Genomic DNA, 27516 nt, shown 5'->3' with positions numbered 1-27516 from the left:
TTTTTGGCCAACTATGGAGCATTTATAAAGACTGACAATATACTGGACCAAAAATCAGTCTCAAAGATTTTGACAAATTGATACCATACATAAAATATTTTCTGACTTCAGTGTAATTGTGTTGAAAGTTAGTAACAAAAAGATAACCAGAAAATCCCTATATCTTTGTAAATCAAGAATCCCACAAATAATTTATGGGATAAGAGGAAATTCAAATGTAAAATGACAAAATATTTGCAATTAAATATTAATAAAATGTCATACACAAAAATGTGTAGAGATGCATAAGCATTAGAGTGAAATTTTAACAATGTTTAAAAAAAGAAAAATTGAAATTTAATAAGTAAATAATTTAAGAAATCAGAAAAAGATCAGTAAAATAAATCCAAAGAACTAGAAGAAAGAAAATCATAAAAATAAGACCAGAAATAATGAAATAGAATATAAACATATAAGAGTGTAGATCAAAAAAGCTAAACAAAGTTTATTTCAAATGATTGGAAGCTCTAACAACTTTATGGCAAGATTTTTCAAAGAAAAAAATGTACAAAAAAATAAAAAATTTGGGGTCATAATTTACATGCACAAGAAATTTAAAAGATAATAAAATATCATTAAAAATCATGCTAAATATTAAAAAATTTAGATGGAGCATTTTCTATAGAATTTTAACCTACCTAAATTGAAACAAAGAGAAATAAAAACCCGAATATTCCTATATCCTTCCTTACACAAACTATTCCACTATATGAAAAAAGAGGGACTACCTTGACCCTCAACTTTTCTTTGTCAAGGAGGCTTACATAATTTTGATATGAAAACCTGACAATGACAGTTCAAAAGGAAAATTACAGGCCAATCTCATTCACAAACAAAAATCCAAAAATCTTAATAAAACATTATCAAACAAAATCCAGAAATGTGTAAAAATAACCATCCATCATGACTAAGACAGTTTCATCCTAGGGATGCAGGAGTACCTTCATATTAGTAACTAATGAATATAATTTACTACAATAACAAATAAATGAAAAACTATACATCATCTCAGTAAATGTAGAAATACTAATGAAGAAATATTGAAAGTGTTCTTTTTAAGATCAGAAACAAGAACACCCTTACTTAATTCTACATTAGAAGAGCTCACAGTAGGGTAAGGCAAGAAAAAGAAAAATGAAATATAAAATTAAGAAATAAAATTGTTTTGCTCTTATTGAGAAATGATATAATTGACTACATAGAAAATTCAAAATAATCAATATATAAATCATTAAAGTTAGAGGATATAGCAAGTTGGCTGTATATAAATCAATATGTAAAAATCAATTGCCTTTCTATCCAAAGTAACAAATGGTAAGAAAATGATATTTAAAAGATAGAATTTATAATAATCTCAAAAATACAGACTATCTAAAGAATAAATCTAATAAATGTATAAGGTCTTTATGGAAAAAACTAAAACTTTATTTAAAATATTTTGAAAGATCCAAATTAACGGAAAGATATGCCAGGCTTTTGAATTGGAGGCTTCAATATACTAAAGATGTAAAGTATCCTAAAATAGATGTGCAATTCCTCTCAAAATACTTAATTTTTTGGTGGAACCTCTCAAGTGGAATATACAACTATGCAAACTATATACAGAAGAACAATGGGCCCTGAATAACCAAGGAAAAGGTGGGAACACTGGCCCTATCAGATATCAAGACTTGTAAAGACACAGGAATTAAGACAGTGTAGTACTGGCATGAGGATAGATAGATGAATGGAAGAGAACAAAAAGCCCAGACATGTAATACGGATATCTGCTAAATATCAAAGGTGGTATTTCAGATCAATGTGGGAGAAAAAAATCACTTTTTAGTAAATGGTCTGGGATCAACTGGTTTTCTCTATGGAAAAGATGAAACCGGACTCCCTGTGTTACACCAAATACAAAAACAAATTCAGTTGAATTTGAACCTAAATGTAAAAAACAAAAATAGAATAGAGAAACTTTTGCTATGGTTTGAGTGTTTGTGTTCCTCCAAAATTCATGTGGAAACTTAATTCCCAGTTCAACAATATTAAAAGGTGGAGCCACTAGGAGGTGATTAGGTCATGCACACTCCACCCTCATAGATGGGATTAGTGCCACCGTAAAAGGGCTGAGAGGACAAGTTTGTCCCTTCCATTCCTTTGCCTCTTCTGCCAAGTGAGGATGCAGCAAGAAGATACCATCGTAGAAGCAGAAGGAGCAGCCCTCACCAGACAGTGAACTTGCCCGTGCCTTGATCTTGGACTTCCCAGCCTCTAGAATTGTCAGAAATAACAACTGGTTGTTTATAAATTACCCAGCCTAAGGTGTTTTGTTATAACAGCAGCAATGGACTAAGACAACTCTAAAGGAGGGAGAGTATTTTTATTTCATAGAAAGAAATTCCCAAGACATAAAATGTAAAAACAATAAAGGAAAAGATTGTTAAATGTGACAATCTTTAAGTTAATGTTGATCAAAAGACACTACAAAGAGAATGAAACCACAAGCTACAAACTAGGAAAAGATGTTTGTTAGACATATAAACAACAAAGGGTTAGTATTCAGATTATATAAAGAATGGCTTTGAATCAATAAGAAAAAGACCAATGACTCAATAGAAAACTGGATAAAATACTTGAATAGGCATTCATAAAAGAAATTCTGGTTGTCAACACATGGATGAAAGATACTCAATCTCATTGGTAACCAGGAAAATCCTAAGGAAACTGTAATGATATACTAATATATGATGGCTACAATTGAAAAATTTGATGATATCAAGTGTTGGTGAGGACGTGGAGCAATGGAAAAGCTCATGCTCTGCTGGCAGGAATGTAAGTTGCTACAGCCACTTTGGAAACCAGTTTTACATTACCTAATAAAGGTGAACACATATATAATATATGACTTGGCATTGCCCTCCTAGGCATATGGAAAAACTCTTACTGTGTATTAGCTGACAGGTGTATAAGAAATGCATTAGCAACATTGCTTGTAATTGAACAACAACCACAAAAACCTGAGAAAACTGGAAACTTTAAATTTTCATCAGTAAAATGGGTACATTGCTTAGTTACTGAATGGAATACTAACAGCAGCAAAAATGAATGAAGCCCAGCTATACTCAACATGAATGAATTAAATAACATAATGCTGGCCAGGTGCAGTGGCTCATACCTGTAATTCCAGTATGAAGACTTGGAAGGCCAAGGTAAGAGGACCACGTAAGGCCAGAAGTTTGAGACCAGTCTGGGCAACATAGCGAGATGCTCTCTACAAAAAAATTTTAAAACTAGCCAAGCACGGTGGTGCGTACATATAGTCCTAGCTACTCAGGAGGCTGAGGTGGGAGGATTGCCTGAGTCCAGGAGTTGAGGGTTACAGTGAGCGTGCTGCACTCCAGCCTGGGTGACAGAGTGAGACCCTGTCTTCTAAAACAAACAACAACGACAACAACAACAATGAAAAACCATAATGCTGAGGGCAAAAAAGTCACTGTCAAAAACACATTGCATGTTTTTAAAAATTTATATAAAGTTCAAAAACAACTAAAAAAAAAAAAAGTAAAACTAATCAATTTTAGGAATACCTGGGTTTTTTCAGAGCTTTTTTGTTTGTTTGTTTGTTCGTTTGTGTATACAGATATCTCCCTATACAGAAAGCAAGGGGCTAGTTAAGACAAAAGTCAGAACAGTGGTTCTCTTTGGGAAAAGAAAGGGGGTGTGACCATGAAGGACACACAGGGACTTCTAAGGAATTCATGTTCTACCTCTTTCACAGATCAATGTCTTATCTTTCTTCTTTAAACAACACACATTATTTTTACCATCTTCACAGGAATAATAGATCTCATGATAAAGAAGTGGGGAGAATAATTTTACCAGTGACCATGGCGCACTTGGGAATTAAGTTTCCAGTCTGCAACATCCCAAGACTTACTTCTAGGCCTGGATTCTCTAAATGGGACCAGTTCAGGATCACCACATACCACATGAGATCAAATACGGCTTCAGCTTCTAGACTTCATTCTACTGAATTTTGAATGACAGATTACCATCTGTCTCTACAGAAAAGTGCAGGGAATTTATTTCATCAAATGACAAATCAAAAGGAAAAATTCACTCCCGTTAAACCACAGCATACCCTGGAATATATAATACCAGACCCCCAACCACTCCCCCTACTTCCAACACACACTCTGCAAGCACATTCTTTCCCTCACATAAGTTCAGAGACAGAAATAAAATGAAGATTTTTTTTTTTTTTGCCTCCCATTCTGGGAAGCATGATCTTCACATGTTTCTATCCTACTTCCTTATTAACCTTTAAACAAAAAATGTGAATTATCTCCAGGCAGGCAGAATAGTCTTCTCTTGACAAAATAAAAATCTGAAGCTTTAAAGGTGGGTGGGGCATACTGCCTTATAATTAGCTATGTTCCATTGACTCTGACTATGTCAGTAGAAGTATATTAAAAACAGAGGGCTTTCTGTAAGCAAAAGGAAAATATGGGTTAGTGAGACTAGTTAGTTTTAGCTAAAAGGATCTGTTCTTTGGAAATAATCTCCATGATGCAGATTCTTATTTTTGTTAGTAGGTGACTCATAATTTAAGGAGTAAAAATTTCATTTTTAACTTTCCAGTTTGCTTGACTTTCTGCCTCCACATATACATCTGCAGAAGATGAGACCATGTGTTAGGAATTGAAGTTCAGCCCTGCTTTTATATAACTCATTGTGGAGGTATATGATTTAATGTTTTCATATTGCCTTTCCTCGCCAAATTGAGTGACTTCTCAGTGGTGAATGTAACATGTGTTCTTTAACACTCAACAAAATAACACAGAATTTAGGTTAAGTGAAGATATTGTGATTGCCTTTTTACAAAGAAAGTTTGTGATTTTACTTAAAATGAGATTAGCATTAAATCTCACTCCGCTCTACATCTCTCCCTGGTGATGATAATCCACCTTGCAATATTTCAAAGGTCTACCATTTAGTATCAATTCCTTAAGGAGGAAAATAAACTATGGGAAATGAGCAGCTGTTTGGAAGTCATAACTGAGGGAAGCCAAGTAGCCACTTGGTTTAGGCTCATAGTTACAAAGGGGTTCAAATTTGGAATCTGGCATTGTGGTTGAAAGAGAATACACATTGCATATACGCACCTATGCACACACACATTCACAGAAGCCATGGCAGTTTGGGGAAATTTTTCAATTTTCATAAAACTTTAAAACTTTTGTTCCATTACCTACTTTCATGGCCAATAGTGTGCTATATCTTAAAGTTTGTGTACATTTTCATTATCTTGTAAATAACTTTTGGTTAAAAATAATTTATTCTGTGTAAATGTTTAAATTACTTCCTTGAAAAATGAAAGTGGCCTTTTTAACTTCTGAGAGTCCAAACCCAGAAAATCTTTGTGGTCCCATCTACCCACTACTTTGTTAGTACTGGTTTTTTTTTTTTTTTTTTTTTTTTTTGGGGGGCACAAATCACTTAACATAACCAACCCTGTTTCTTTAAGATGGAGGAAATTTCCCACAAACCACATTTGTTTGTTTCAGAATCAAATAAAAAAATGTACATGAAATCTGTTTGAAAACCAGAGCTTACTGATGCTAATTAAGTAAGCAGCCCAGCAAAAACGTGTGGACATTGTTGGTGAGCCAATGTAGATGCCTAAGGTGTCAGTTAGGTAAACAACATTGAGTTAATGTTGTTGCTTTATTTTTAATTATAAAGCTGTTAACCTTTTTATCTTGAAATAATTTCAGGTTGGCAAAGGTAGTGTAAAGAATTCCCATATGCCCTTCAATAATATTCCCCAAATGATAATGTCAGTCTTAACCCCAGCATAATCATCAAGATCAGGAAATTAACACTGACATACAATTATTATCTAATTTACAGACCTTATACAAATTTTGTCAATTGTCCTAATGTCCTTTGCTGGTCCAGGATCACACAATGCATTTAGCACCTGCCACCTGTCCTTTGTTTCCTTTCCTCTGTAATGGTTCCTCAGGCTTCTTTTGTCTTTCTTGAGACTTTTGAAGGGTACTGGGAAGTTATTTTCTAGAATGTCCTCCAGCTTAAGTTTGTCTGATATTCCCTCATGACTAAATTTAGATTGTGCACATTTGTCAAGAATACCAGAAAAATGATGCTGTGCCCTTCTCAGTGCTAAATTCTTTCTCTTTTACATTTTACTGCTGCTAGTACTTTTTTTAAAATAGGGTCTCACTCTGTCACCCAGGCTGGAGTGCAGCAGCACAATCTCAGCTCACTGCAACCTCTGCCTCCTGGGCTCAATTCATCCTCACATCGGATACAGTATATACTGCTCGGGTGATGGGTGCACCAAGATTTCAGCAATCACCACTAAAGAACTTATTATTCGTGTAACCAAACACCACCTGTTCCCCCAAACCCTATGGAAATAAAAAATAAATTCTTATGTAATGTTTAGTTTTAAAAAGAGGGACGAAAGACTATGGAAAAACAACAAAAATAATGCCATGTGCAAGGGAGAGAAAACACACACACAATGAAATGTTTCTAGGAGTTTCATCTCAGTAGCCAAAGGATTTTTCTCTTTTCTGCTTTCTTATATTGTTCCAAACTTTTCTAAGTATCACGTCTTACTTTTGTAAGACATACACGCAACTCAGAGAAAAGAAGGCATATGGACTATCGGGGGATAGCAAGATCAGTATGGCTGGCCACAATGTAAAACTGATGTGAGATCAAGCTTGAAAGGTAGGTTGCACTAGTTCATGGAGGGCCTCGGATGTAACACCGAGGGGTCTGAGCTTTATCTCCAGGTAGCAGGAAGCTAATGTAGTTACCTAGGACTGCCTCAGCCCTATTCACTACTGAGGCCAATCCTCACCAAGGCAGGGGGAACATTTACGACGTTCTCCCTCCTAGCAAATCAGTTCTGGAATTAGTCTTCCTAGCAAAAGCTACAACTTTCATCATAATGCATTCCATCTTTGCCTAAACAGAATGGCCTCTCATCTGTTTATTTCTGTAATGAAGACTGTACTCCAAGCTGTATAACTGAAAACCTCTCCATCTTGGTTGGAGAAATATGGCTCTGCTGCTAAGCCTGGACAGAGAAGGCCAAAAATCATTTCAGGCAGGGGTCAGGAGCCCAAAATATCACATCACAGATAGGATATTATTATTATTATTATTATTATTATTTTGAGACGGAGTCTCGCTCTGTCACCCAGGCTGGAGTGCAGTGGCCGGATCTCAGCTCACTGCAAGCTCCGCCTCCCGGGTTCACGCCATTCTCCTGCCTCAGCCTCCCGAGTAGCTGGGACTACAGGTGCCGCCACCACGCCCGGCTAGTTTTTTGTATTTAGTAGAGATGGGGTTTCACCGTGTTAACCAGGATAGTCTCGATCTCCCGACCTCGTGATCCGCCCGTCTTGGCCTCCCAAAGTGCTGGGATTACAGGCTTGAGCCACCGCGCCCGGCACAGATAGGATATTAAAACATCACAGAAGGATTTGATTCTTCTGGCCTCGGCCTCAGAAATAGCAAGATGTCTAAAAGGGAAGTACTGAGGATGGTTCTTAAGATTAAATCATCTTAGGGGAGCGAAGGCTCACATATGGTGAGAAAGGAACCCAGGTGGAAGTCCCTGGGACACAGCATAACTGTCTCAGACTCCAAAAACTAAAATGTATTTAGGCTCATTTTCTGTGAATTTTTATTTTAAGACTGTTAGTTTCCGTGAATTCCAAATAATAAAGGGGAAACCACACAATCCTAGATTCCAAGGACACACAGCTCGGCTGGCATGTGATTTTGTCCATGATCACATAACAGCTGGAGAACTGAAGCAGAGAAAATAAATGCTTTGGGTTGCCCAAGGCCAGCAACTTCCCAGGGAAGTATGTAGAAGTTCAAAAAGATAAACAGGTAAGTGGTGTCTATCACATCACAGTCAAATGGTGCATCACAGATCACAGGCTGGGCAGGAAAGCAAGAGACACACAGAAGGAGCCAAAAAAGGAAATGGGAAATGGATGGAGTGCTTGGAAATAACATTAGGATGACAAAGAAATTTGGTGTCAGTGGGAGAGCCATAAAAATATGAAACCGTGGTTTGTAGTGAGAAATTCAGACTTGGGGATTCAGAGGTGAAGAATTTCCAGCTGATTAAAGGTCTATGGAGCACTGTTTGCGGTGAAGTGAGGACAGAGTGTGTTAAAAAAGAGAAGATCCATGTTGCCTAGTGTAACATGAGGGGATGGGGAGGAGAGGAAATGTCTCTAAGAATATGATGCTGCAGCACCCTGAAGGTCAGCAGAAGACTAAGCAGAAGCAGGTGTAAGAGGAGAGTGCAATAAACAGAAAACCAAAATGAAGACAATAAATGACAGCGAGAAATAACGTCTGGAAATGGCAATAAGGCTCAAATAAAAGAGGTCAACCTCACTTCCTACTGCTGAAATACACAAGACAGTGATTTGTTTCCACAATGTCTCTAGTTAATTCCTTAAAATTTGGGCTGACCATATTACTACTAATCTAGTAATTACTGAATTACAAAATCGATCATTTGTTGAGCTGGCAAAGGTGCCTTACAGAAGGGGAAGGGGTGAGAAGACATCCTTATAATTTCATACATTTCTAGTAGGAAGGAAAACTGGTACAGGTTGAATATCCCTTAACTGAAATGTTTAGAAGTGTGTCAGAATTTGGATTTTGTTTGGATTTTGGAATATCTGCAGATACCCAGTAAGATACCAAGTGTAAATACGGAAGTCACTTATGTTTCATATACACTTTATACACAAAACATGAAGGTAATTTCATACAATATTTTAAGTAATTTTTGCACAAAACAAGGTTTTGATTTTTTTTTCTTTCTTTTTTTTAAATCTCATTTAGGTTTAAGGGATATATGTGCAGGTTTGTTATATGTGTAAACTGCATGTTGCTGGGGTTTGGTATACAAATTATTTCATTACCCAGGTAGGGAGCACAGTGCCCAATAGGTAATTTTTTAACCCTCACCCTTCCTCCCACCTTCTACCTTCAGAAAGTAGGCCCCGACGTCTATTGTTCCCCTTGTTGTGTCTGTGTGTACTCAGTGTTTAGCTCCCACTAACAAGTGAGAACATACAGTTTTTAGTTTTCTGTTCCTCTGTTAATTTTCCCAGGATAATAACCTCCAGCTCCACCCATGTTGCTGCAAAGGGCACGACTGCATTCTTTTTACGGCTGTGTAGCATTCCCTGGTGTGTATGTACCACATTTTCTTTGTCCAGTCCACCACTGATGAGCATCTAGGTTGATTCCCTGTATTTGCTATTGTGAACAGTATTACAATGAACATTTGAATGCATGTGTCTTTTTGGTAGAACAATTTATATGACTTTGGGTGTATACCTAGAATTGGGATTGCTGGGTCAGATGGTAGTTCTGTTTTAAGTTCTTTGAGAAACCTCCAAACCGCTTTCCACAGTGGCTGAACTAATTTACATTCCCATAGGCAGTGTGTAAGTGTTCGCTTTTCTCCACAACCTTGCCAACATCTGTTACTTTCTGACTTTTTAATAATAGCCATTCTGACTTTCATAAGATGGTATCTCATTGTGGTTTTGATTTGCATTTCTGTAATGATTCATGATGGTGAGCATTTTTTCATGTTTGTTGGCTGCATGTATGTCTTCTTTTGAGAAGTGTCTGTTTATGTCCTTTGCCTATTTTTAAAATATGGTTGTTTTATGCCGGTTAAGTTCTTTATAGATTCTGGATATTTGACCTTCTTTGGATGCAACATTTTCAAATATTTTCTCCCATTCTGTAGGCTGTTTATTCTTTTAATACTTCCTTTTGCTGTGTAGAAACTCTTTAGTTTAATTAGGTCCCACTTATGTATTTTTGTTTTTGTTGCAATTGCGTTTGGAAACTACATTATGAAATCTTTGCCAAGGCCTACATCCAGAATGGTATTTTCTAGGTTTTCTTCTAGGCTTTTTTTTTTTTTTTTATAGTTTTAGGTTTTACATTTAAGTCTTTAATGCACCGTGAGTTGATTTTTGTATCTGGTGAAAGGAAGTGGTCCACTTTCAATGTTCTGCATATAGCCAGCCAGTTATCCTAGCACAGTTTATTGAATATGGACTCCTTTCCCCACTGTTTGTAATTGTCAGCTTTGTCGAAGATCAGATGGTTATAGGTGTACAGCTTTACTTCTGGGTTCTCTAACCTGTTCCATTGGTCTATGTCTGCTTTTGTACCAGTCTCATGCTGTTTTGGTTACTGTTGCCTTGTATAGTTTGAAGTCGGGTAGTGTGATGTTTCTGGCTTTGTTCTTTTTGCTTAGGATTGCTCTGACTGTTCGGGTTTTTTGGTTCCATATTAATTTTGGGATAGTTTTTTTCTAATTCTGTGAAAAATAACATTGGTAGCTTGATAGAAATAGCACTGAATCTGTAAACCACCTTGGGCAGTATGGCCATTTTAACAGTATCGATTCTTCCTATCCATGAGCATGGAATGTTTTTCCATTTGTTTGTGTCATCTCTGATTTCTTTGAGCAGTGTTTTGTAATTCTCTTTGTATAGATGTTTCACCTCCCTGGTTAGTTGTATTCCTAGGTATTAATGGCTATTGTGAATGAGATTGCACTCTTGATTTGGTGCTCAGCTTAGCAGTATGAAAATGCTACTGACTTTTTTACAATTATTTTGTATTCTGAAACTTTACTGAAGTTATTTATCAGCTTAGGAGCCTTTTAGCAGAATCTTTAGGGTTTTCCATATAGACAATCATATTGTCACCGAGAGAGATAATTTGACTTATTTTCCTATTTACTATTTGGATGCCTTTTATTTCTTTCTCTTGCCTGACTGCTGTGGCTACAACTCCCAGGACTATGTTGAACAGGAGTGGTGAGAGTGGGCATCCTTGCCTTGTTCCAGTTCTCAGGGTGAATGCTTCCAGGTTTTGCCTATTCAGTATGATGTTGGCTGCGGGTCTGTCATAGATGGCTCTTATTATTTTGAGGTATGTTCCTTCGACGCCTAGTTTATTGACGTTGACTTCATTTTAACCACAACCTGTCACATGAGGTCAGGTGTGGAATTTTCCACTTGTGGTGTCATGCCAGTACTCAAAAAGTTGAGGATTTTCTGGCACTTCAGATTTTGGATTTTCAGATTAGGGATGCTCATCGTATATAATGTTTCCAGAAGGCAATTTGAAAAATTACATCAAGGGGCACAAACACATGCTGTTCTTCGATTTAGCAATTCGATTTCTTTGAACTTATCCTAAAATTACTAAAGACATACATAAAGACTTTTGTACAAAGAAATTAATAAAAATACTTCAGCAGCATAAACCTGAAAACAAATCTAACAGCTTTAACAAGGGAACGGCTAAAAAATTAGGGTGCAATTATCTGATGGAGTCCTCTGCTGTCTTTAAATACGATGTTTTCAAATTACTTACGAAATAGCAAATGCTCTAAAAATATTAAATTTTGTATGGTATCTTGTTCACTTTAGTTTTACAATATAATGTATTAGTAGAAATTTGAGATAAAGTAGGGTCAATCAATCAGGAGACATTTATTGCCACTGAAAAGACAGACTGTTACTCGCCGTTCCCACATGGAATGGGCATGCCACAACACTGAAGGTGCCACAGGGGAAGCACTGGGTCAGTCAGAGGAAGAGAGAGAACTGAGGGCAAGAGTCTTGATTCTGGTTTCTGAAGGAACAGGTGAGGCAGGCTAAGCAAGCTTGGAATTGGCTACTTTGAATAATTTCAGCAGACTCTGGGGAACAGGGGCTGTCCCTACGTAGGGATCTGGTATCTGGCCCCGGGGTGATTAGGTTAGGTGGATAGTAGCCGAGACTGTATGAGCTCAATAAAAGAGATGGTTGGGTAGTGGGCTCTGGACTGGTTTATATTTGAAAAGCACATTCAAGGGCAAATTGTTTACTATCTCTAGGTATTGGCTAATCCCAGGAGGGACAGTCCCTCCAAAGTCAGCAAATCCCAGATATCAAAGCATCAGAATACAGAAAATAAAAGACATGGTTAAGCCATTTCTATTTTTCTTAATTTACCTTTTCCTTTTCTACAACTAACACATATTACTTTTTTAATTCAGAAAAATAAGGCCAGGTGCCAGGGGCTCATGCCTGTAATCCAAGCACTTTGGGAGGCCAGGGCAGGAGGATTGCTTGAGCCCAGGAGTTTGAAACCATTCTGGGCAACATAGTGAGACTCCATCTCTACAAAAAACAAATAGTTAGCTGGGTGTGGTGGCACACACCTGTAGTCCCAGCTACTTGGCAGGCTGAGGCAGGAGGATCCCTTGAGCATAGGAGGATGAGGCTGAAGTGAGCCAGGTTCATGCCACTGCACTCCAGCCTGAGTGACAGAGCAAGACCCTGTCTCAAAAAAAAAAAAAAAAAAAAAAAGGAGGCTGGGTGTGGTGGCTCATGCATATATATTTTAGAGCATGTTTAAGGTAAGATGTGGATTTGCTTGTATTGCTCATACTGGACTGTGTACTAAAGATGGCCTTAAAATCAGCAGGTGCCCTGGATCTCTTGCACAGTACATACTAAGGTTGGTTCTTCCTAGCTGATCCTAAGGGCATGGCACTCAGGATAAAACACAAACCAACTGCATGGGTGTGAACATCAGAAAAATGATGTTTATGTTTTAACCTTAGAATATATTCAAACCAGTTTTCCAGTTTGCAGTACAACCTGATTGAAAGGATATAATTAAAAAAAAAAAAAAAGCTAGCCTATTCTCCTAAATGGATGGCCACCTGGTGAGTGGTACTTGTCCGCTGTGGTCCTATAATGTCCTGCAGATCAATTAGTAAATATTCCTCAAGCACCTACTGTGAACAAGATGCTGAGCCAAGGGCTGGAGATATGACGGTGACAAAAGAGACTGATCCTTCATGGAACTCAAAAATCTAACACATCCTCCTGTGTATCCTGGAGTTCTACCAGGTATTAATCAAAGGCTCTGAATGCCTCTGGTGGTATGGGCAAATGCAGGAGAAGGCCAAAATTATTGAGAAATAGTATCATTTATGCATATTAGTGAAGAAAATGCAGCGCATAATCTTGAAGTTTTGATGTACATAAAATAGCCGTATCACTTCCCTGTGTGACATTCAATGCCAAAGATGTTGGGTTTATCTCGTACTTGACTACTGTACTAAGCTACTCTTAGTCCACTTAGTGTTGCTGTAACAGAATACCTGAGACTAGGTAATTTATCAAGAAAAAGGGTTTATTTGGCTCCTGATTCTAATAGTGGGAAAGTTCAAGATGGGACATCTGCTTCTGGTGAGGGCCTCAGGCTGCATCCACTCAAGGTGGAAGGTAAAGGGGAGCCAGAGTGTGCAGAGATCACATGGGGAGAGAGAAAGCAAGAGGGCAGGGTGCACCAGGCTCTTTTTAACAACCAGCTTTAACAAATAATTAAACAGAGTGAGAACTCATTTACTCTCAAGGAAGGACGTTAACCTATTCATGAAGGATCCATCCCATGACCCAAATACCTCCCATTAGGCCCCACCTCCTACACCGGAGATCAAACTTCGACATGAGGTTTGGAGGGGACAAACATCCAAACCATCGCAACTATTCACCTATAGTCTTGAATTTTAAGAGTCTGAAAGTATATTTTCAAAAACTGTGACATCAACTGGGAGCCACAGTCTGACAGTAGACTACGGGAACAGAACGCCTTCTCCAGCATTGGTGGACCATAGCCACATAGGAAAGGTGAGAATCATGGCAAAGGGTGGGAGTAACACTTTGAAAACCTTTGGCTCACACCTGTAATCCAAGGACTTTGGGAGGCCAAGGTGGGTGGATCACCTGAGGTCAGGAGTTCCAGACCAGCCTAGCCAACATGGTGAAACCCCATCTCTACTAAAAACACAAAAATTAGCCGGGGTGATGACGTGTGCACCTGTAATTCCAGCTACTCAGGAGGCTGACACAGGAGAATTGCCTGAACCTGGGAGGCAGAGGTTGCAGTGAGCTGAGATCGTGCCACTGTACTCCAGCCTGGGAGACCGAGTGAGACTCCGCCTCAAAAAAAGGTTTAATCATCACATTCAGGAGATAAGATGAAGTGGCAATAAGCAGGCAGGTAAATCAAAGTTCATAAGACGGAAAGATCAGAAACATGGCAGGAAGATTAGTATGAGTTGGATTTGCACAAGCAGTTCAGAATAAGGACCAAAACAGTTACCAAGTCCAATAGACTAAAATGGTTTCCAAGTTCATTCATTTGTTCACACATTGTCTCTTATCTGAAGGAATACAAAAGTGGAAGGTATTTTTCGCTAATTTTTTAATCTATTATTTGATTCAACTATAATTAAGTACTCCCTTTTAAATATTTGGTTCAATATGGAAAAATAAACTAGTCTTGCTCTTAAAGATAAAAATTACTAAAAAACATTTTGGAGAAAATCCTAGAAACATATCTGGTTTTCTCACTTTGCAATACAAGATTAATAGAAGGGAAAAAAAGAAGGAAACAAATTATCAGCCAGGTGTGGTGGCTCATGCCTGTAATCCCAGCACTTTTGGAAAGCCCACATGGGCAGATAGCTTGAGCCCAGGAGTTGGAGACCCACCTGGGCAACATGATAAAATCCCGTTTCTACAAAAAAAAAAAAAAAAAAGTACAAAAATTAGCTGGGCAGGGTGGCATGCATCTGTGATAACAGCTACTCCAGAGGCAGAGGATGATGCAGGAGAATCACTTGAGCCCAAGGCATGGAGGCTGCAGTGAACCGTGATCATACCACTGCACTCCAGCCTGGGCAACAGAGTGAACCCTGTCTCAATAAAATAAACAATTAAAAAAAGTATCTTGCCCAATTTACTCATCTTAAAGCTGAGAAAACTTAGGTTCAGAGTGGTGAAATAATACGCTCAGCTGTGCTTTACATCTCAGTTTAAATAAAAGAAAAAAAAAAACAACAGAACTTAAAACAGTTCTCATGCATGTCCCATCCTCAATTACTGCAGAAACTGAAAAGGAACGAAAGACACTTAGAATGAATTTTGATGCCACTGCCCTCCCCAGCACTACCTTTTAGCAAGTGAGCAGGCAGCATTTTTGGGAGGGGAAGCAGTTGAAGTGTGCACCAGTTGAGGAAATCTATAAACACAGTGTACCTGGATTTCAACAAGACATTTTTCAAAGCTGGAGAGTAGTGTGCTACACTTTAAGCCTTTCATGATAGCCTTGAGAAAAAAATGGGGATGGATTAAAAGAGTTTGAGGCAGAAATACTAGTTAGGAAGCCATCCACTGCCATGAACAGCAATGACCAAGAGAGTGATGAAAATGAGGACCACGTCACTACTGTAGGCAGGACCACAGCTGCAGCTGCTGATATCCCCACCACTGCCACAAATAATATCATCTTTTACTGAATCCTGACATGCCAGGCACCATATGCTTTACATATTTTATACAATCCTCACAGGCCTATGGCGTTTACTATCCCCCTTTAGCATGTGAGAAAAACCAAGGCTCAGAGAAACAAGGCAACTTCGCTATGTCATCTTGACTACACTACAGTCCTCAGTTATTCTGTCAAACACTTGTCTAGGCGTTGCTGTGAACGTATTTTGTAGATGTGATCAAAGCCCATGATCAGTTTATCTCAAGTGAGGGAGACTATCCTAGATAATCTGTGTAGGCCTCATTTAATCAGTTGAACGGTCTTAAAAGCAGAGCGGAGTCTTCCTTAAGGAAAAAGAAACTCCACCTGTGAACAGCAGCGTCCGCCTGTGCTGGAGTTCAGCCTGCCTTACTGACAACCTGCTCCGTGGGTTTCAGTCTTGCCTAGCCAGCCCCACAGTTGCATAAACCAATCCCTTGCAATTAATCTCTTAATATATATATCCTATTGGTTCTGCTCCTTTGGTTGAACCCTGACTAATAAACACGGCAAACGTCACACAATTATTAGGTGAAAGACCTCAGATGCTCTCAAAGTCAAAGTAGGCCAGTGTTCCACACTCCCTCCCGGAAGATCAGTTTTAGACATCAGCACTCCACAGAAATGGAACCATATCCAAACGCCTTGCAGACACTAAAGGAATGCAACCTAGGGCAAGGTTACAAGCTCTGAAGGCCACTCTGCCTGGGTTCAAGCCCTAGTTCTGCCACCTTAATGTTAGGCAATGTACTTAAATTCTCTATGCCTCTGTTTCCTCCTCTGAAACACAGATTAACAATAGTACTTACCTCATAAGTTGCTGGCGATCTAATGAATTACGCCACGCAAAACATTCAGAACACCTAGCACATAGTAAATACTCAATAAAGATTAAGAATTTTAACTATTTAACAGAACCAAAGAGAGAATTATAGAAGATGAGCTTTTGAAACAGGGCAAAGAGGGAGGAGAAACACTCATGATGACTATAAGGAAACTGGAGTCAAGGGAAAGTACTCATTTGTGATGCAGAACGTAATCAGAGTGATATAAGCACTGAAGAATGCTTCCCTGACTATGACCATTCCAGAAAAGGCCAGCATTTCATAGGCATTATACCTAATCCAGGGATGGGCAAAAGCAAGAAACCACAGTTCATCAGAATTTCAGTTCCGTATCAACATAGAAAAGTCCCCTAACTTGTTCTAGGCCTGACTGATACAAAAGAAGAATGCAGGGTTTAACATTTTCAACATCAGCAGGTTTTTCCAAAGGCACAAAAACGTATTTAGATTTGGATGGTCTACACTGAGATCATTGTTACATGCTGGAAAATACAGCTCAACAAAATATAATTCCTGCAGGTTATGAGCAAATAGGAGACACAATGTAGGCCATTATCATGATTCACACTAGTCAGGCGGATATGCCAAATTCTACACAAAGCCTATAAAAGATACATGATTCCTGACAACTCAAGTAGCAACAAGATGAGACACCTTCCGTTTAACTTTGGGGAAAAAATACATCAGTGTTCATAAATATGTTTGTGTATCTTTTCACTGAATGGCGATTATTCTAGAAAAAAGGAAAGAGCCTTTTTTAAAAAGAAGCGGGACACTGCAACAAGCAAATGTTAAAGTTTTACAAATACAATACAGATGTTAAGTGCAATAGTTAAACACAATATAGATTTTAAAAGCAATAAACCCCACAGTGACACTTATGGCTTTAATACGATCTAGGCATAACATGCCTTACGAACAATGATGATCATAACCTAAAGTTGCTTCCATGTGCTTCCTAGAGAAATAGCTAAAGAAAATTATTTCTAAACCTTTTGCTAAATAATTTGCCCCGGATGCCTTCTAAACTTTGAGGTATGAATTGAACATCCCTCTAAGGTCAGGCTGTTTTTCTTATGACTACATACCCCAGAGGTAGCTATGATTATTGTTGAAAGGAAGTGATAAGCCAAAAGTGCTAGCATTTCAAGTTGAAAACTAAAGAAAAGGAGAACTGTCCTAAAAAAGCCACTAGCACCATGATACATGGAAAACTGGATTTAGTCTCTCTTTTCTAGGTCAGAGTGGTTGCCTGGGTGACGTGTTATAGAAGAGATGGCCTACCTACAATACAATATTGTTTGTTTCCATGGTAGTGTAAGCACAGCCTATCTTTGGGTGCCATGTAAACTCACAGAGGAAATTTAATTCTCCAACCAGGGAGCTGGTACGTGTTCAAGGAAAGAAGATAGAGCTGGATACGGTGCTCATTGTTTCATCAAAACTTTTCTCTAGATCTTTAATAAAACAACTGTTAATCTTGATAATCTTCTATTCCTTTTAACATCTATTGATAACACACTCTGTCAAGTAATCAATTTCAATCGCATCTACTGTATGGATGGTATAGATTCAATCTACAGATCAGATGTATACTGATCTATTCCTCTTAAAATCTGCATTTCTATAAAACGCACTTATAGCTTAAGTACTCTATTGGCACAATAACATATTCTCCCTATATTCTCTGTTCTAAGAAAAAGAGATTATGTATTTTGATAGAGAGAGAGAGTTTGTTTACAAGTAACTTCTAAGCCAGAGATCCTCTGCACTGTAACTGAATTGAAATAAGAACAACTGGCTGGGTGCAGTGGCTCATGCCTGTAATCCCAGCACTGTGGAAGGCCAAGGTGGGCAGATCGCTTGAGGCTAGGAGTTTGAGACCAGCCTGACCATCATGATGAAACCACATCTCTACTAAAAAAAAAACAAAATTAGCTGGCTGTGGTGGTGCACACCTGTGGTTCCAGATATTCAGGAGTGTTGAGGCATGAGAATTGCTTGAACCCAGGAGGTGGAGGTTGCAATGAGCCGAGATCACACCACTGCACTTTGGCCTGGGCGACAGAGTGAGATTCTCTCTCAAAAATTTAAAAAAAAAAAACATTAAAAACAAACAAACAAAACATCTCCTGATGTCACTATACTTAGCTGTTTCCACGAGTGCTCTTTTCATGTTAGGAGTATGTTCTGATGCAGGGCACTGGATTTCTTATTGTTTAAAAACCTTCATTAAGTGTTTGGAAGTCAAGGCTGAGGGTCTTTGGCTTTGTCCCATGGAACTGCATAGGAAAAGTCTGTAGGTGCTGCAGGTTCTTTTCTGTGAGCATGCCTGGAGCACATACCCATATCAAGGACACAGAGTGATGGGGATGGTAGAACAACACAGGTCGTTATGCTGAATAAATGTGGAAACTGCAGATACCTGCTTCCCAACAGGCTGTCGTGAAAATAAATGAAATAGTACTTATGCTTTTCAGAAGAATGTGAAATGTATTTAAGAGAGAAGTAGCTGCCTTAACCAAATCCAGCAGCATGTCAAAAAGCTTATTCACCATGATCAAGTAGGCTTTATCCCTGGGGAGCAGGTCTGATTCAACATACGCAAATCAATAAATATGATTCATTGCATAAACAGAACTAGAGACAAAAACCATGTGATTATCTCAACAGATGCAGAAAAGGTTTTTGATAAAATTCGACACCTTTTCATGTTAAAAAACCTTCAACAAAATAGATATTAAGGGAACATACCTCAAAATAATAAGAGCCATCTACAACAAACCCACAGCCAACATCATACCGTCATACTGAATGAGCAAAAGCTGGAAGCATTCCCCTTGAAAACTGGCACAAGACAAGGATGCCCTCTCTTACTACTCCTATTTGACGAAGTATTAGAAGTGCTGGCCAGAGCAATCAGTCAAGAGGAAGAAATAAAGGGCATCTAAGTAAGAAGAAAGGAAGTCAAACTATCCCTTTTTGCAGATGACATGATTCTATATCTAGAAAACCCTATAGTCTTGGGCCCAAAGTACCTTAAGCTGATAAATAATTTCAGCAAAGTCTCAGGATACAAAATCAATGTGCAAAAATCATTCCTATACAGAAACAACAGTGAAGCTGAGAGCCAAATCAGGAATGTGGTCCCATTCATAATCACCACAAAAAGAATAAAATACATAGGAATACAGTTAACAGGGAGGGGAAAGAGCTCTACAATGAGAATGACAAAACATTACTCAAAACAGAGATGACACAAACAAATGGAAAAACATTCCATGCTCGTGGATAGGAAGAATCAATATTGTTAAAATGGATTATATACTACCCAAAGCAGTTTATAGTTTCAGTACTATTCCTACCAAACTACCAATGACATTCTTCACGGAACCAGAAGAAACTATTTTAAAATGCATATGGAACCAAAAAAAACTCTGAATAGCCAAGGCAATCCTAAGCAAAAAGAACAAAGCTGGGAGTATCACCATTGCCTAACTTCAAACTATATTACAAAGCAAGAGTAACCAAAAAGCATGGGAGGGGTACAAAAACAGACATATAGACTAATGGAACAGAATAGAGAGCTCAGAAATAAGGCCACACACCTACAACTATGTGATCTTCGACAAAGCTGCCAAAAACAAGCAACTGGGAAAGGACTCCCTATTCAATAAACGGTGCTGGGATAACTGGCTAGCCATAGGCAAAAGACTGAAACTGAACCCCTTCCTTATGCCGTATACAAAAGCCAACTCAAGATGGATTAAAGACTTAAATGTAAAACCCAAAACCATAAAAACCCAAAAGACAGCCTAGGAAATACCATTCTGGACATAGGAACAGGCAAAGATTTCATTATGCAAGACACCAAAAGCAATTGTGCCAAAAGCAAAAATTGACAAATGGAATCTAATTAACCAAAGAGCTTCCGCACAGCAAAGGAAACTATCAACAGAGTGAACAGACAACCTACAGAATGGGAGAAAACTTTTTGCAAATTATGCATCTGACAAAGGTCTAATATCCAGCATCTATCAGAAACTTAAATTTACAAGGAAAAACCAAACAACTCATTAAAACGTGGGCAAAGGACACGAACAGACACTTTTCAAAAGAAGACATACATGCGGCCAACAAGCATATGGGAAAAAAAAAGCTCAACATCACTGATTATTAGAGAAGTGAAAATCAAAACCACAATCAGATTACCACCTCATACCAGTCAGAATGGCTATTATGGCGGCATGCACCTATAGTCCCAGCTGCTGGGGAGGCTGAGGCAGGAGAATGGCGTGAACCCAGGAGGTGGAGCTTGCAGGGAGCCGAGATTGCGCCACTGCACTCCAGCGTGGGCGACAGAGCGTGACTCCGTCTCAAAAAAATAAAAAAATAAATAAATTAATTAATTAATTTTAAAAAAGTCGAAAAGTAACATATACTGGTGAGACTGCAAAGAAAAGGGAATGCTAATATACTGTTGGTGGGAGTGTAAATTAGTTCAACCACTGTGGAAAGCAGTGTGGCAATTCCTCAACGAGCTAAAAACAGAACCACTATTCACCTCAGCAATCCAATTACTGTGTATATATCCAAAGGAATATAAATTGTTATAAAGTGCATTCATATTTCATTGCAGCACTATTCACAACAGCAAAGACATGGAATCAACCTAGGTTCCCATAAATGGTAGACTAGAAAAAGAAAATGTGGTAAATATACACCACGGAATACTATGCAACCATAAAAAAGAATGAGCTCATGTCCTTTGCAGAACATGGATGGAACTGGAGGCCATTATCCTTAGCAAACTAACACAGGACTAGAAAACCAAATATCACATGTTCTCAAAGTGGGAGCTAAATGATGAGAACACATAGACACACAGCGGGAACCAACACACATTGAGGCCTATCGGAAGGTGGAAGGTTGGAGGAGGGAGAGGATCAGAAAAAATAACTAATGGGTACTAGGCTTAATACTTGGATGATGAAATAACCTGTACAACAAACCCCATGACACGAGTTTACCTATATAACAAACCTGCACATGTACCCTTGAACTTAAAATAAAAGTTAAAAAAAAAAAAAAAAGATAGTAGTAGTTCCCTTTTCAGCAAAGAAAAGAGGATGAAAGAAAGAAGGGGCCCAGATAACTTGGAGTGAAGACTAAGAGCTAAGAGACAGCCATCTGGCAGGAAGCAGGAATCAGTAAGCTTTCTGGCTTTCTTACTGATCAGAAATATGCCATAATTTGCCTTTCAAGGTGATTTAAAAGCTCTGTTGCCTGCCAGGAACCAAAAAGAAGATGCATGTATCTTTCCTTTTGTAGAGTAGGAAAATCACCTACGTGTAAGACAGGCTGCCTGTGTTCACTGTCCATGCCTCATTGCAGACCTCGGAGGGGAAGCCCAATAGAAAATGATGAAACTTTTCGGTGGGCCAATTCTTTCTTTTTCAGTTTTCCTATCCGAAGCCAAAGGACACTGGCATCAGTTCTTCTGTGCATGTCACTGGTGATATCCATTTTCATGCCTACTCTGTTGCCTGGAAGAAATCCCCCGCCCCGCTTTTTTTTTTTTTTTTTTTTTTTTTTGCTGCTTCTCAAAGAGTTATCTTTCCATCAATACTAAAATTAGCCCTTTCTCTGAAAGCCTTCTGTGGTTCCTTCCTTCATGAACTAGATATAATTTCTCCCAACTGTGGGGGAGGAGGCTAACTCCTAACAGTTAGCCCATATACTGTACCATGTTCCTATCTTATATTACAAATATTTTGGCTGCATTTCTCACCTAACCTAATAGATTTTGTAAGCTCTTTAACCCCTTCTCCTGCTTCAACCACTTCTGCTTCTCTGTTTGCCTAGTGAATAGTGTGTATTTAATGGATTCTTTAAGAATGAACTAATCCTTTCCACACCTTAAACAAACCATCCTTCATTCAAAATCTGCAAGCCTTTATTAAGCACTTCATAGGTGCAAGAAATTGGAGATTATAAAGCTGAGTAAGAACTAATTCTGGCCGCCTGGGAATGTGCAACTTAAGTGTGGAGCTAAGAAACCAAATAACTTGCGGCAAACAGGCACAAGTGTTATGACAGGCACACACACACAAAAAACTGCAATGTGAAAATAGGAGGGGAGAATAATTTCAATGTGGGTGACGAGGTGGTTCTGGGAAGGTTGCATGAGGAAAAGGGGAAAATCATTTGTTGAAGGTCAGAGTTCATTAAACAGTCTGTAATCATTATCTCATTTAATTCCCACAACCACCTTCCAAGTTAGGTATTTTTACCCCTATTTTACAGATAAGGAAATTGGGGCTCAGAGAAGTTTTAAAATTTGACCAAGTTTACACAGCTGACAAGTAATGAAATCAGAAATCACAAGCCCAGTGGCCTAGTTCCAAAGCTTATACTATTTTCCTACACCAGTTCTCCTCCACACATTAAAAAAAAGTGACATCTGCACTCAGCCTTCGAGCTTGATTGGTTAAGATTCTCCAGGCCCATCTAGAGGGAGGGCGGGGGTATTCCAGGAACAGCCAACAGCCTGAGGAAAGGCCTGGCGGTGGGAAAGTGTACATTATGTTAGGGAAAGGCAGGTCCCTTCACATAATTGAGTATAGGACATATCAGAGGGGCCAAGGTGGAGGCACTTTGGTCAAGAAGGAGAGTAGATGATTCTCTACTTTCCCTGTGATATGCTTGAAAAATATGATAAAGTGTATTTCTAATCTACTTAAAAATGTATGAAATGTTGTAAGTAAAACATTTTTAATGTCTTGGAAATTATTGTTTTATCACAATAGTCTTAACCTTCAATTCTAAATATCCTTTAATGCAAAGCATAGAGTGGAAGAATGATTCTCTTTACATTTCCTTTTCCTTTAGACTTCTTTGTTTTTAATCTCTCTGTAATGATACCATCTAGAGATTTAAACCATCAGATTAAAGACTAGAGAAATGAAATACAAATAATTTAGCTACATAAATGTCAAATTTCCTATTATACCAACCATTTAAGTATTTTCAGGTGAGAATGTTAACATCGTATAACTGAACTGATTTTAAGAAGTTTAAGAATATTTTAAGTTTAAAAATTTTTTTTTTTTTTTTGAGACAGTCTCACTCTGTCACACAGGCTGGAGTGCAATGGCACGATCTTGGCTCACTACAACCTCTGCTCCTGGGTTGAAGTGATTCTCCCACCTTAGCCTCCTGAGTAGCTGGGATTACAGGCGCGCACCTCCAATGCCTGACTAGTTTTTGTATTTTTTAGTAGAGACAGGGTTTCACCATGTTGGTCAGGCTGGTCTCGAACTCCAGACCTCAGGGGATCCACCCACCACAGCCTTCCAAAGTGCTGGGATTACAGGCGTGAGCTACCGCGCCCAGCCAGGTTTAAAAATATTTAAAGTTAAAAAATTTGGTGGGTAAATGGGATATTATAGCCTAGCGTGATACAATATAAATAGTATGTGTCAGGGACCAGAAAGGGTGCCAGCACCTGAGTAAGAGAAGGAAATAGGTGGGGCAGGGCATTCATAGCTAAGTATTGCATAAATTATCAGTAAATATCTAGAAATCCTACACGCCACTACAGAGAACATATCTCACCTGCAGTCCCAGCTCCAATAAGGGCTTACACTGAAGGCTCTTAGTTCCCACCGGCTCCTGCCACTGGGAAGGGGCGAGGCACTGGGCAAGGCAGGGGCTACAGAGGGCTGGGATGCTGAGAACCAGGGGAGCCACTCCAGGTAGTAAACTTGCAAAAACCAGGGCAGGAAATCACTGCCTCACAAAACAGGCAGATATATCAGGTGCCCCTGCCTCCTGTAGGGCACATGGCACACTCTGAGGCCCCTGATAATGCTTATGACCATGATGATACTGACTAATGACCCAGATCCCAAACACCCGAGTAACTCAGTTGTCACTGCAGAGAAGTGGAGGTCTTCAATTAAAGGAGACAACTGAAACTGGGGCTACTAGAATGAATTGTTATTTGCTGATTTATGATTTCCTGAACATGACACAAAGGGAGACTTCAAAAGGATGCTACCTCAATGCTCACCGCACAGAACATCATGCTTTTTAGAACTAGGGAATCATTTCACCAGGACAAAGTAAATTGAAATCACTGTATTATCCTACTGATATTTTGGTTTCCCTACATATTTTAAACACAGTTTTTGTTTTTCCTGGAGTAAAACTTTGATGGAGTGGCAGTCCCTCCCCTCCTCCCCATCTCTTTCCTTCACTCTCTCCTTCCTCCTTTTCCTCCTTTCCCCTCTCCTCCTCTCTTTACTTCACACCTCCCCTCTTTCCTTCTTCTCCCTCCTCCTCTCTCACTCTTTCTCTCTTTCCTTCTCTATTTTCCTCCCCCTTAAATATGTGAAAAGTAATTAGCCCATCCTGGTTTATCTTGAGTAATGCATTTCTGGCTGAAATTTTGCCCAAGGATCCATGCCAGGAACAGGAGCTTATGCAAAGTTGACTTGGACATGACTTTTGATTTCTGACTCACAAAATGAATTTAAACCACTGTAATTGCAGAACTACACGTTAAAGAGTTGGATCGTACAATATCACAGGTGAAAACACGAGCCGGTAAGAAAACGGAAGGCGAGAAAGCTGCCCCACAAAGGCCTCGACCTCAGACCATCTCTGGCAGTCAGTCTTGGAAATGTGCTGCTCCCCAAGACCGCCCTTCTCCTAACTCCAAGGATTCTGGAATCATTTATCGGGAGGACACTCAGTCACCTGGCAGCATGCTCAATTTCGGTGTTTACCATGTAAAACTGATGGGGTGGGGAAATTCATAGTTCGGCTTACACTGTTTAAAAAAAAAAAAACAAAAAAACCTTAGGGCTAGTTTTGTAGATGGCCACCAACTGGCCCAGAGGCCTGTTTTTGTTTTCCCTCTGGGAATAGGGAGAAATAGTAAAAATATAAATACATTTTTTTCCTCCCAGAGCTCTCCGTTGAGAATTTTATTTTTACTACTCTTTAGATAAACAGGTGTCTGGAAGTGAGCACACTTGCTCATTAGCAACACCAAGTCTGATGGGAAAGAAATGAAAGCAGTATGGGCAAGAGCCATGGATTTTAACTCTAGTTCTGTCGCGTCCTGGCTGTATAACTGTGAGCCAGCCTCAGTTTTCTCATCTGTGAAATGGAGATACCACCTACCTCACAAGGCTGCCGTAAGACTAACAGAAGCACCCCTTGTGAAATGTCTGGGACATCTTAGGTACTCATACCTGCGGGCTCTCCCAGCCCCCACAGAAACATTGCTACTCTTAACTAAGAAAATTTAACTTTTATTATTCCCAACTTTACATTTGGTATGCAAAGAGCAATAAACTGTTTATCTAAAATAGTTAGAAAAATAGCAATAAACTTTATCTAAAAGCTTGCCATAAGTTCGTAAGACTTATCCGGGGAAAGTCGTTCTTTGAATTAGTAGGTGCATTTTCACTGTTCGTTCTTTCAGTTTGGCCAATTTTAACTCACGTGGAACAACACTTTCTTAATGGACCAGACAGGACTCACCAATTTCACAAAGCAAATTGTAATTGTAAATTAGTAACTACATTAAGCTAATGTTTTATGAAGCACTTACTATTTCCTAAATATCGGGCTAAGCATTTTATTGGCATTCATATCTCATTTACTCCTAACAATCCTGTAAGGCAAGACTGCATAGTTATCTCCATTTTACGGATGGGGGAACTCAGACCAAGGGATTTCAAATAACCTGGGTGACACAGACAGTAAAGGGCAGAGCTCAGTCACGAGACGGAGCAGAAGGGGTGTCAGAGCTTAACACCACACGTGCCATCTTCTATTTTCAACAAAGGGTTTACCTAAGACAAGGAATAGTCAAATGGTGGAATTTCTGAAATCTCCCCACGATGTAAATTCCCACAATTATATTAGAATTTCGAAAGCCACCTCCTCTCATTGCCTTATTTCAGAGAAGAATCTGAAACTCTACCACCTTATTCCAAAAGGAAAGGAGAGAATTAACAGCTTCCCTGAACTTCTCTGCCAGTCTTCCTTTAGTTATTTCTGTTTTCCTGCTTCTCATTTGTCTTCAACAACAGCTGTTTTGTATTCATTCCGTAATTGTGAGCCGTGGTCCCAAAAGCACCGTTTTAAGAAACCACAGAATACTGCCAGTAAATACTAGCGAGAAGGAAAAAGCACTGCAAACTTCCAACTCCATTCACAAAAATACCTCAGGAATACACAATCGAACAAGCTAACTCCACTGACGGCTTTCCAGAAGCTGCAGTGGTGAAAGACACGAGCCGCCTGTCGCTTACGGAGGGGCTGTCGCGGTGCGGGCTGCGGTACCGGAGTGTGGCCCCGCGTCCACGCGCACCTGCCCGCCTGCGCGCTCCACCGCGGGGCAGCGGTTCAAGCTAGGAAGCCGCGAGCATTTTCAGCTCAGAGATGAGGGGTTCGCAGGACCCGAGCTCCGTCCACGGCTGCTGACAACTGGTTTACACAAAAGAAAGAAACGTAGGAAGTCCCCTCAGCAGTGCATGCCACGCCGACGCCGAGGCAGGCGGCCGGCGGCGGGTGGAAGCGGACGCTCCCATCGCGGGTGCAGGGTCCCCCTCTGGCTGCCTTTCGCCAATGCGCCCGGCCCGGGACCAAGACACTGCGTGCTGAGCGCCGGCAGCAACCCCGGCTCCCCTCCCCACGTCCCGCTCCCCGGGAGGACGCGCCGGGCGCCACGCCGCACCTGTGCCCCACGGGGCGGCCTTGTCCCAGCGCCCCTCGGTAGGCGATGCCGGGCCCGAGGGGACAGGCGCAGGCGCTTCCCTCGGGGCAGAGGGGGCCGACCTGGCGTCGCGGGGACGCCCTCAGCGCGTCAGGCGCCACGCGCCCACCTGGGGCCGCCGCCTCGCCGCAGGCAACCTCACCTCCCGCCGCAGCCTCCTCTTCCGCCGCCATCGCAGGAGCCACCCGGCCGGCTCCGCAGCCCCGCGGCTGGCAGCATGGAGGAGCTCCGGGCCCGCCCTGCCCTGTCCCAGGCGGCGGCTCTGGAGTGGGGAAGAGGGGACTGGCTGGCCCTGCCGGGTGCCGCGGCGGCCGCCACTGCAGCCCGTAGGCGCGCAGCCGACGCCGCCCCGCAGCCCGGCTGGCCGCGGCTACT

At 40.0% G+C, this 27516-nt stretch overlaps 1 protein-coding gene across 12 annotated transcripts in view; it reads right to left on the bottom strand.

Annotated features, from left to right (window-relative positions):
• The window catches only part of ARNTL2 (aryl hydrocarbon receptor nuclear translocator like 2), a 69626-nt gene extending 42110 nt beyond the window's left edge, over positions 1 to 27516 (bottom strand). For 6 of the 12 annotated variants that reach the window (XM_077953757.1, XM_077953760.1, XM_077953762.1 and 3 more), the window contains exon 1: positions 27251 to 27516. In XM_077953757.1, the coding sequence (XP_077809883.1) occupies positions 27251 to 27314 (64 nt within the window). In that variant the 5' untranslated portion in view covers positions 27315 to 27516. Of the gene's footprint in view, positions 1 to 27102 lie in introns of all 12 variants that reach the window. The other 6 variants (XM_028829355.2, XM_002798502.4, XM_001103326.5 and 3 more) reach the window with 2 other exon arrangements.

The sequence above is a fragment of the Macaca mulatta genome, chromosome 11, assembly GCF_049350105.2.
Source record: "Macaca mulatta isolate MMU2019108-1 chromosome 11, T2T-MMU8v2.0, whole genome shotgun sequence".
Taxonomy (NCBI): Eukaryota; Metazoa; Chordata; class Mammalia; order Primates; family Cercopithecidae; genus Macaca; species Macaca mulatta.
This window is presented reverse-complemented; position numbering and strand designations above follow the sequence as displayed.